The 11571-nt window shown below is 47.0% G+C and overlaps 1 protein-coding gene across 3 annotated transcripts in view; it reads right to left on the reverse strand.

The window, feature by feature from the left end:
* MCF2L2 (MCF.2 cell line derived transforming sequence-like 2) overlaps nucleotides 1-10277 on the reverse strand; it is a 249321-nt gene extending 239044 nt beyond the window's left edge. For all 3 annotated transcript variants that reach the window (XR_009008109.1, XM_057545103.1, XM_007195354.2), the window contains exon 1: nucleotides 10212-10277. Coding sequence is in view for 2 of the 3 variants with exons in the window: in XM_057545103.1 (XP_057401086.1) it covers nucleotides 10212-10263 (52 nt within the window). In the remaining variant the exon portion in view is untranslated. The remainder of the gene's footprint in view (nucleotides 1-10211) is intronic.
* Nucleotides 10278-11571: the final 1294 nt, after the last annotated feature.

Consider the following 11571-nt stretch of genomic DNA (forward strand, 5'->3'; position numbering starts at 1 on the left):
TCAACTGGCCATATTTGTGTGAGACTATTTCTGGATTCTCTATTCTGTTCCATTGATCTATGTGTCTGTCCTTTCGCCAGTACCACACTGTCTTGATTACTTTGCTTTGTAGAAATTCTTTTTTGCCTATTATAGTACCTTTTAGCCAAACATAAACTTTAAAATCGGCTGGTTGATTTCTACCCCAAAAAGAACTTAATAGACTTATGACTGGAGTTGTGTTTAATTTATAGCTCAATTTGGGGAGAACTAATATCTTAATATTGACTCTTCCAAACCTTAAACACAGGCCATGTATTATTTTTATAAACAGAGTTTTTAAAGCCTTTATGAAATATCACATAATATTCGTTCCCCTCTCATTTCTTCTGTTTCTTTTTTAGATTATACCATAAAGCCACAGAAAATGATGAACATGATCTTTCTTTTTAAAATCTGGTTTAGTTTTCCCAAGGCACCGAGGGAGAAAATGCTCATGCCACTCCTGAAGGGAAAAACCAGGTTTGAATAGTGGAATTTTCCTCCTCATCTCTGCACCATATGTCAAGGTCTAAATCCCATTTCACAGCCTGAGAGATTTTTCCTCCTTTGTGAGCAAAGCTTCTTTTGGTTGCCAGAGGGAAAAATAATGCAACGGAAACAAAATGGAATGAAAAGTAGAGGGATACGGGTGGGGGAGTTCATGAGGCCCATCCTTCTAGTCTAGGTCCTGCACCAGACCTTCCTCGACAGTGGGGGAGAAAAAGAGAGGAAAGAATAACTCTATAAAAACTGTGAATCAGTATGCTGTATACCTGAAACTAATATAATATTGTAAATCAACTATACCTCGATAAAAAAATTTTTTTTAAACAAACAAATAAGAAAGTAACTATGGGAGGCAATGGTTATGTTAGTTACTTTGATGGTTGTAATCATTTCACAAATTATACGTATATCAAAACATCACATTGTATACCTTAAATATACAATTTTTATTGTCAAAAATAAACAAGTAAACTCAATTTTTTAATGGAAAAACAAAAGAGGGAGAGAGAGAGAGAAGGGAGCCACAGGGGAGGGAAGGAGCCAGTGATATGGAGAAGGGAAGGCCCTGTAAAACGAGTGGCCACAGGACATTTTAAACACAGTGATGCCTCCAGCTCCATTTTTCAAAGTGTCTGTGTTTCCAGACCATAAACACCTCCTCTCCCATCCTCAGAAAATTCTCCTAAACCCTCTAAGCTTCTATGTACATGAGTTTTGAGATACTGAGGAAAAGAGTTGAGTTTCACAACTGAATCACCAGGTGCACAAGCAAGGCGGCAAATGTGGAGGACATAGAAGCAGAGAGGCTAGGAGACCACAAGGAGAGAGGGCCTTGAGATGAGGAACTGGGGAGTGACGGCTGACTGCCTAAAATTCCCTCCTGAAGCCTGCAGCTTACCACCTGCCTCCTTGTCAGACTGTAAGCTCCAGGAGGACCTTCCATTCCTCCAAGTCCCCAGTACACCTGAGGAGCAGTGCAGGGCACTGGGGCTACGGCAGTGGAGGTGGCCTGGCTCTGGCCTTCACAGGGCCTATGGCCACCGGCAGGGGTCACGGCTGCTCCTTCACACCCCAGCCCCAGCCCCTGGCCCAGTGCCCAGCTCTGGAGGTCCTCACTAAATGTGGTTAGTTTTTTTTTTGTTTTTTGTTTTTTAATTTTATAGCTACTTTATTTATTTATTTATTTATTTATTTTTTTGTCTGTGTTGGGTCTTCGGTTCGCGCGAGGGCCTTCTCTAGTTGCGGCAAGTGGGGGCCACTCTTCATCGCGGTGCGGGGACCGCTCTTCATCGCGGTGGGCGGGCCTTTCACTATCGCGGCCCCTCCCGTTGCCGGGCACAGGCTCCAGACGCGCAGGCTCAGCAGTTGTGGCTCACGGGCCCAGCTGCTCCGCGGCATGCGGGATCTTCCCAGACCAGGGCTCGAACCCGTGTCCCCTGCATTACCAGGCAGACTCTCAACCACTGCGCCACCAGGGAAGCCCTGTGGTTAGTCTTAAATAGGGGGTTTGAATAAGGAGAATCAGGCAGACAGATCTCTTTCCCCTTGGTGATTGAATTAATTCTAGCTTCCTTAGGTAGAGAAAAAGAAAAGGGCTAAAATGAATTTAAACTGATCTGATAACAGATTAGAAAAAATAGACATACAAACTAAAACCTGGTTGGAGAGGACCTGGGATAAGATAAATGGACAAAGAAATCCAGAATTAACGCTTCTAAGCCAGGGGAGATCAACGTGCTCAAACATTTTGGGCACCTGTAGTTTGTCCACCTGTATATATTTTGTACTTGAATCTCCCTCACAGTAAAGTCCTCTAAATCTAGGAATTCTTCCATACCAAATAAAAGAGCACATTGCTGTTGTTACCTTGCTGTTATATTCTAATTGGGAGTTATAACTTTATTAGGTTTTTTTTCCCTCAGACTCTGGTGCTTTGTACAAGAAGTGCCAAATAGGCAGCACTCCCCAAAATGTCTTCCTTAACAAAAGCTTATTCTTGTTTAAGTGTTACACGTTTATCACCTTTGCATGTTTAAAGACTACAAAGTAAATCCTCAAATTTTAAATGACAGCTTTCCTTTGGAAGAAAGTGATTATTAATAAATGAACATTTCAAGTGGCTAGTAAAATACTTATACTCAGGGAACCAATGCTTTTCGCTTCCATCAGGTTTTTCGAAAGATTTTTACAACTCACTAATAACATGTCTATCATTTACTGGTTTATATTCCATTCTGCAATGGAATTCTCTATGACAACCCATAGGTCTTGAAAACAGCCAATCCTGACTTCTAATTCTGACCTTTCCACCTGGTATGACGTTGGGCAAGTTTCCTAACCTGTTTAAGCCTCAAATTTCTACTCCATAAAAATGGACTGTACTTCTGATTAAATTTAATTAAATCAACAGTGTGTATATATATATATATATATATATATATATATATATAAAGCACAATATGTGACACTTCACAGGCAGAAAATAAATGGTAGCTATGAAAACACCATTTTTAATATTATTTCCATGTCCTCTAGCCTCTCCAGCTTCTTTCCCCCAGAAAAGGATCTATGTATATGAAGAAAGAAGAACGGTAAGATACCATAGATCTGCCTTCTGGCTTGAGGTCATTCTTGCTTTCAAGGCAAAGCTTCTCAGTTGTCCAGGGGAGAGGATCACTGACCAGGGAGGCATGAGCGAAGAGTAGAATAGATGAGACAACTAGCACAGGAAAAGCAACGCAGGCACCAAAGGGGGCTGTTCCGCACCCCACCCCCTCTCCACCTACCTAAATCCTCTCCTTCCATTCGGATCCAGCTCAAGTCACGCATCTAGTATGAAGCTTTATTGAATCACTGAGGCTCACAAAAACTTCAGCCTCCAAACTCATAGCACTATCTGGATTAGCAACCAATCAGGGACCAGCTTGTGGCTTTTTTGCCCTGACTCTTGATGTTAACTATCAGATTGTGCCTCAGACTCTCCTCCAGGCCAGAGGCTTTCAGGCCTCCTCCCCAAACCCCTTAGATCCTTTATCTGCTGGGTGTCGCAGGCGCCTCTGGGTTACTCAGCCGGCGTTCAACTCAGGCCCGCAGATACCCCATCTAACGCTCTCCCCTCAACAGCTCGTGGGCTGTAGGCCTGGCACAGTGCCTTGTTCCTGGATGGCACAGTGCCTTGTTCCTGGATGGCACTCTGTAAAAATCTGTTCATTGACCAGTTGATATCTTGATGTAGTTGTGGTGCCTAAGCACCTAGGTGGCCACATAAGGGTGGTGGGCCTTGGAATATACCCCAAAGAAAGAAGCAGCACACTGAAAACAAGGCAAGCTTCTGTCTTGCCCGGAGTAAGCCCTTAAAACTGCCCCAGTATTTCATACCCTTACTAATTCTAAAGGTTGACAGCATAAGGTCAGTGCCTTCCAAGTTACCACATTTGTCTGGAGGTGTTGCACAGTCTAAGGCCCTCTCCTCCGAGGATTTCCTCCCCCAATCCAAGACCAAGCCAATTTCTGAGCCCACAGCTGATATGATCAGAAATGCCTGAGCTTCCTTTCAGCTGGACCAATCAGATTCTCCAGAAAGTGAAGTTGTACAGAGAGACCCAGTCTCTAGATCTGGAAGGGGACAGTGGCTGGGGATGGCCACATGGGGTTCATACCCATTGATCAATGCATAGAGAGTTAATCTGCAAAGATGAGCAGAAGAATGGTCCAGACACCAGAGGGAAGCAGAGACTAGGTGACAGCAGGGAGCGAACAGCGGCCTCAGGTCCTGATGGCGCACTTTGCTGATGAGGCCCATTGGAGCTTCCTGCTCTGAGGTTCTGGGAGATTCCTCCACAACCTAGAGAGCATGGACTATGGAGTAGCAGTGATCAGGAGTGCAGACTCTGGAGCCAAATGTGACTCAAATCCTGGCCCTGCCACTACTAGTAGAGTGCTGCAAAACAAACTATTTTGTCCTTTGCTGATGTGAATTAAATACACTCATCTTTAATAACATCAGTGTGTTAAATTCCAAAATCTCGTAAGGTTATTATCATCATTATTGCCTGCTAGTAAGAAATAAGTGCTCGAATTCAGTAAGCCTATGATAATGACATAGTCTTCCTTTCCAAACTCATTAAAATCAACCAATTCCCATCTCTCACAGTAAACAGAAAAAGAACCTATACCAGTTCAGGAAAAGCTAGTCCACGGTGCTAGTCTAGGCTCAGAGGCTCTCTGGCTGGGCCATACTCACTAACACCTAAGGAGAAGCAGACGTGACAACAGCTTCACCCTTCAGGAAAAATTCCAAGATGAGCAGGACCATCTCCATTGTGATCCCCAAGGATTTCAACTATTCTGGCAGAGATTTTTAAATTATCTATACTGAGTGTAATTCAGCAGAAATTTTGGGCTACTTGAAGCTTTTTTAAAAATAGGGAACACAGATGAGACTTTGTAGCACAAATATAGGCCCTTGGCCACTGCAGGCCAAGGGAGGCCCTGGTGGGGGTCCAGGCATCCAATGACTGTGTCCAACACCCCCGGCTCCCTGACACAAGAGATCCCTGTGCTTAGTTGGTTGCTGGATAACAGGTGGGAGGAAGCAGTTTTTAGCTCTCTTAAAAATGAACTACAGGGCTTCCCTGGCGGCACAGTGGTTAAGAATCCCCCTGCCAATGCAGGGGACACGGGTTCGAGCCCTGGTCCGGGAAGATTCCACATGCCGCGGAGCAACTAAGCCTGTGCGCCACAACTACTGAGCCTGCGCTCTAGAGCTCGTGAGCCACAACTACTGAAGCCCCCGTGCCTAGAGCCCGTGCTCTCCAACGAGAGAAGCCACCACAATGAGAAGCCTGCACACCACAACGAACAGCAGCCCCTGCTCGCCACAACTAGAGAAAGCCCGCGTGCAGCAACGAAGACCCAATGCAGCCAAAAATAAATAAATAAAATAAATTTATTTTTAAAAAAATGAACCACAGTTATTTAACATCCAAGGTCACCTGGCAAAACACAGAGAAAACATTTGAGACCCAGTTTACTAGAATAGTTTGCAAAGGTCCTACTACAGCAAACACAGTAGCTTACCTGAAACAACACTGTGATGAAGGAAGGCTGTGTGGATAAAGCACATTTTCTCTGTGAAATATACACAAGGTAAAAAGCCATTCTGCTTCCTCCCTGGAACCCAGAATGTTAGAAAGAAGCTCACTCCCACCCTAATAACAAGAAAAAGCCAAATAAACTACAAAAGTATAACCTGTCTTAAACTCCATACAAGTAAATAAGAAGAAATCATCTAAAAGTTTTAAATGAATTGTTAAAGGCTGAGTGAGCCAGGACGCAAGGGGTATTCACAGCCACCTGTAGCTCTTCTCCCTGGATTGGGGACCAGGTGGGAGACCAGAGAGAGCTTCCATGGAGGGCAGACCTGGAGGAGGGGAGGTGCCCAGGAAAGCGCATTTCTCCCTACAGACAAAAGCCTTCATCTCCTGGGGGGAGAGCAGCCAACCCTCTAACTGGACTCCAGGGCACAGGTGAAGGCCCACTGCAGCTTGGAGAAGAGTAAAACAGAACAAACAAAACCCTCCTCCTGAAGGAGGCATAGAAGACTCCCAAAGATTCTGATTCAAATCATTTTAAAGCACTTGCAAACACAGCCTAGAGCCAGTGCTTCGTGTGAATCTATTGTGCCTACAGTGATGATAAAATGTAGAGCAGAAGCCCCCCTGCACACAATGGCTTCCCCATCTCCAAAGTGCACTGTGTGAGAGGCACCTTCTGAGGTGGCCTTGAATTACTCTCTCTAGGCCAGCTACAAAGAAAGAAGCAAGGAGAGCAGCTGATTCCCAGCAGAGAACAAATTATTGCACACTCCCTCAAGGCAGCCACTAGCTGCCTTGTAACTAGTAACTCCACTAGTAACTCCACTAGTAACTCCACTTGCTACTCAGTGCAGCTCTCCATGAAGTCAGGGGCTGCTGCAGGGTTAGAGACCCCCCTCAGTGAGACCCCCAAACAGAGCATCTGAAGAGTGCCTTCTGGTCCTGAGCCTGCCATTCATTAACCTCTTGAAACCTTAAAAGATGAACCTCCTAAGTCTCAATTCCTTCATTGTAAGATGGGGGTGATAATGTATACCCCATCTACTTCACAGGTTTGTGAGATTACACAGGAGGAGACAGAATGCTATAAAGCACACAAATGCCAGGGGTCATTAGAAATTCTTTGAGGGCAGAAACTACAACAAATTCATATTTGTATCTTGCATGGAGCTGACTATGGAAAGAGGGAGGGAGCAAGGTGGACAAGAAAATACCATAGTCTGGGCCCCACGGGCAGCCTGGTGTCAGCCAAGGAATATTGCCTACCAGATCTTTGAGAAGATCCTATATCCACAGAAATAGGAGAGACCTTGCTGGGAAAAGTGGACAGCTACACGTAAAAGAATGAAATTAGAACACTCCGTAACACCATACACAAAAATAAATTCAAATTGGATTAAAGACCTAAATGTAAGACCGGACACTATAAAACTCTTAGAGGAAAACATAGGAAGCACACTCTTTGACATGAATCACAGCAAGATCTTTTTTGACCTACCTCCTAGAGTAATGGAAATAAAAACAAAAATAAACCAATGGGACCTAATGAAACTTAAAAGCTTTTGCACAGCAAAGGAAACCATAAACAAGATGAAAAGACAACCCTCAGAATGGGAGAAAATATTTGCAAACAAATCAACGGACCAAGGATTAACATCCAAAATATACAAACAGCCCATGCAGCTCAATATCAAAAAAACAAACAACCCAATCAAAAAATGGGCAGAAGACCTAAATACACATTTCTCCAAAGAAGACATGGAGATGGCCAAGAGGCACATGAAAAGATGCTCAACATCACTAATTATTAGAGAAATGCAAATCAAAACTACAATGAGTTATCACCTCACACCGGTTAGAATGGGCATCATCGGAAAATCTACGAACAATAAATGCTGGAGAGGGTGTGGAGAAAAAGGAACTCTCTTACACTGTTGGTGGGAATGTAAACTGATGTAGCCACTACGGAGAACAGTATGGTCCTTAAAAACCTAAAAACAGAACTACCATATGACCCAGCAATCCCACTACTGGGCATATACCCAGAGGAAACCATAATTCAAAAAAACACATGCAGGGCTTCCCTGGTGGCGCAGTGGTTAAGAGTCCGCCTGCCAATGCAGGGGACATGGGTTCGAGCCCTGGTCTGGGAGGATCCCACATGCTGCGGAGCAACTAGGCCCATGTGCCACAACTGCTGAGCCTGCGCTCTGAAGCTCACGAGCCACAACTACTGAAGCCCGTGCACCTGGAGCCCGTGTCCACAGTGAGAGGGGTCGCTGTGGTGAGAGGGGCCGCTGCGGTGAGAGGCCTGTGCACTGCAGGGAGGAGTGGCCCCCGCTCTCCGCAACTAGAGAAAAGCCCACGTACAGCAACAAAGACCCAACGCAGCCAAAAATAAATAAATAAAATAAATAAATTTATTTTAAAAAAAAAAGAAATGTGCAAAAAAAAAAAAAAAGGCACATGCACCCCAATGTTCATTGCAGCACTATTTACAATAGCCAGGTCATGGAAGCAACCTAAATGCCCATTGACAGACGAATGGATAAAGAAGATGTGGTACATATATGCAATGGAATATTACTCAGCCATAAAAAGGAACAAAACTGGGTCATTTGTAGAGACGTGGATGGACCTAGAGACTGCCATACAGAGTGAAGTAAGTCAGAAAAAGGAAAACAAATATCATATATTCACGCATATATGTGGAATCTAGAAAAATGGTACAGATGAACCGGTTGCAAGGTTGCAAGGCAGAAATAGAGACACAGATGTAGAGAACAAACGTATGGACACCAAGCGGGGAAAGGGGGGAGATGAATTGGGAGATTGGGATTGACATATATACACTAATATGTATAAAATAGATAACTAATGAGAACCTGCTGTACAGCACGGGGAACTCTATGTCACTTCTCTGTACAGTAGAAACTAACATAACATTGTAAAACAACTATACCCCAATTAAAAAAAAAAGAAACAGGAGAGAACTTACTAATCATCCAAGTCTACCTCCTCGTTTAACAGATGGGAAGCTTCACCCTGAGAGAGGCCCAGTGATCTGCCCAAGATCTTTAGTGGCAAAGGGCCCAGGGACAGGACCAATAACACATTCACAGGTTAGATGGTGTTTTCACCCACATTATCTTACAAGCAGACTGAGCTGGGTGGGGAAGGATTATTAAAATTCCCAATTTCCAGCCTGAGGTGGAATGACTTGTCCAGAGCAGAATTCAAATTGAGATGGTCACACACCCAGTCCACTGCTCTTTCCTGCACCACAGTTTCTTGCACATGTTGGTATTTAGCTCAATCATTTCCGCATTCAATATATTTCAAACTCCAAGTTCTGCTTTATTTTATCGTATCTTCAGCAGTATTTCACATTCGGCCTTCCCTGGTAGGATTATACTGACGTTTTGTCTTAAAGAAAAACCAGTTCAGCGGCCACATTTGGCACCAGAAACATTTTTTAAAACTGAATGAGCCTCCCCATACAAATCATCTTCACAAAATATATCACATGTGTATCATTCCAGATGTATATCATTATTGCACTAAACACACTGAACCAGTGTGCTCAAAGAGCAGTCACAGCTCACTAATTGAAGCAATATTTATCATATAAATACCAAAAAGGAATTTTTAACAAATGCGTGGAACACTGAGATAAAAACCTCCTGACTTCATCAATAAAAACTGATTTGCATTCACAGAAGGGTCTCAGAGTGAAATGAGCAACAGAGAAAATTATCGGGATAATTCTAGTCATCTAAATCCAAAGGATCTGAACCTGAATGTGTTTTTTTATTTGAGGAGGTCCAGGGAAGGGGTGGGGGAGAAAATGTGGGGGAGAAAGAAGGAATTACCTTGCCACTGTCTCAATGTTCTCTTACTGTATAGGGCCTGTCCTTCCACCACAACCCTTATTTCAGGAGGAATGCACGCATGTTTTGCTCCCCATTGTAAACTCATGGAAGAGGATTAGAATTGCTCCGTCTCCTGGGGCTGGCAGAGGTTTCTCTGTGTGGTTCACCTGGGGCGGAGCGACACCTCCAGGCCGTACTTCTATAGAACAAGCCAGGGAGCTGAACTGCGCCCCGGCCCTCTACTGTGACCTGCATCATCCCAGCACGCTGTCTCGTGAAGGACCCTCCAGTGGCTTGGCAGCGATTTCTGCTGGAAAGCACCGGCCTTCGTTCCTCCCGTTCCCTCTCCTTTCTCAGTATCGGGTCAATCACTACACAACTGGCCACCCCTGCCCGCGGTCAGGAGCGGGTAACAGATCCTAACAGCCAGCTAGCCCCGGGTTTAGCGCTCAACAGACCCGGCAATTGCCTGGTGAAGGCTCCTGCCCCATGGCCTGCTCCGGCTCCGCCAGACGCGGGGGACGTCCAAGGCCGCGAGCGCAGCGCCCCAGGGACGCCTGTTACGGAGCAGCACCGGAGGCAGCGAGGCCCACACGCTGGGCAGGCGCCCCTCGGCCATCCCAGGGCTGCGACGAAGGGCGGGGTGGGGGGAGACCAGGTCCCAGACAACGCCCCCACCCTCCATTAATAAAACGCAGAATTAAGCGTCATTTACCGACACAAGCGATCACTCTGGTCAGTCGCCGGGTGAACTCCTGAGGGGCCATTTCTTCTTTTAACCAAAACTCACTCGGCATAAACAAAACAAAGCAACACAAAACTGTTTCTACTGATGCTATGGATGACTTTTTAAAGGCATCTCTTCGCGAGGATGCTCGGCCCTCACACTCTTCCTCGCTCTCCTCAGGCACAAAACGAGTCACTCCCAGCCAAGGCCGACTCTCCAGGGCCGCGCGGTTAGAGGACGCCAGCCACGCCCCGAAGGGGGTTATTTTAAAGATTAGGTGGAGCGGCTTTTCCAATTTGACGACTGGCTTTACGAGAGAGGGAAGCGGCAGTTCCGGAGAGGAGAAAAGCAAGTCGCCCCAATCTCGCTGTAACCGCGCTTCTGGCGTCGCGGGCCGAGGGGGCGCATGGGTTTCTGGATTTGTGGTCAGATGTCCTGCGCTGCCTCCCGGGAGGGTCGCGTCGGGATGAAGGATGCTCTGTCAGCGCGCAGGGGGCAGGCGGAGTCAGCGGGTGCGCAAGGCAGAGGAGCTGAGGTGTCCAGGGCTCAGCCGTGCAGCCTACCCCGCGTCGCCGCGGGCCCTTGCGCTTCCCGCCTCCGCGCCCACCTTTCCCCGCCCGGGGGCGGTGCCCGAGGCTCCCGGAGAGGCGCGCACGCGCCCGATCACCGCCCTTTTTCGGGTGGGGCAGGTGCGCCCATTCCCCTAAGAATGGGGGCGATTCAAGATCTGTCCTCCAATTGTGGGAGAGGAGACAGCGAGTTTGGTGCGCCCGCCAGCACCGGGTTTCTGAACGCCAGACGCTCGGTTCCCTGGCTCGTCTCTCCTCCTTCGCCGCCAGGTATCTGCGGAGAAGCCGAGGCGAGAAAGTGACTGGCAGGGAGCTCTGCGGCCGCCCCGCTGGGGCTCTGGAAGGAGGGCTGTTTGAGGCCCAGCTGCCCGTCCCATCCAGACTCCGGGCTTGGGGGAGGGGCGGTGGCTGGAGTTTGTTTCCCCCTGTTGCGGTTGTCTCATTCAGTTATCAGCGTCCACTGGACACATCCGCATTTGGAGCCGGGAGCGCGGGCTGTGCACCGACCTGGCTCCGCACGCGTGTGCGTACGTGTGTCTCCACTGTGTGGGCCTTTTCCTTTGTGCAGCTCCTCCCGTGCGCCCCTGCTCCGTCTGCCAACTGTCAGGCGCGCCAGTGCGCCCTCCTGGAAAGGCTCTGACACAGCGCCATTGCGGAGAGCGTCTGACCCGCAACTACCCAGTGGTAGACGCTGTCCCGGGGCTTCCTTAGGTGGCTCCAGATACTACCTGACAGGCGGACTAACCGAATTCAGTAGAGCTCCACGTGAAAAGCCTGAG

This window comes from Balaenoptera acutorostrata, chromosome 4 (genome assembly GCF_949987535.1).
Source record: "Balaenoptera acutorostrata chromosome 4, mBalAcu1.1, whole genome shotgun sequence".
NCBI classification, from domain to species: domain Eukaryota; kingdom Metazoa; phylum Chordata; class Mammalia; order Artiodactyla; family Balaenopteridae; genus Balaenoptera; species Balaenoptera acutorostrata.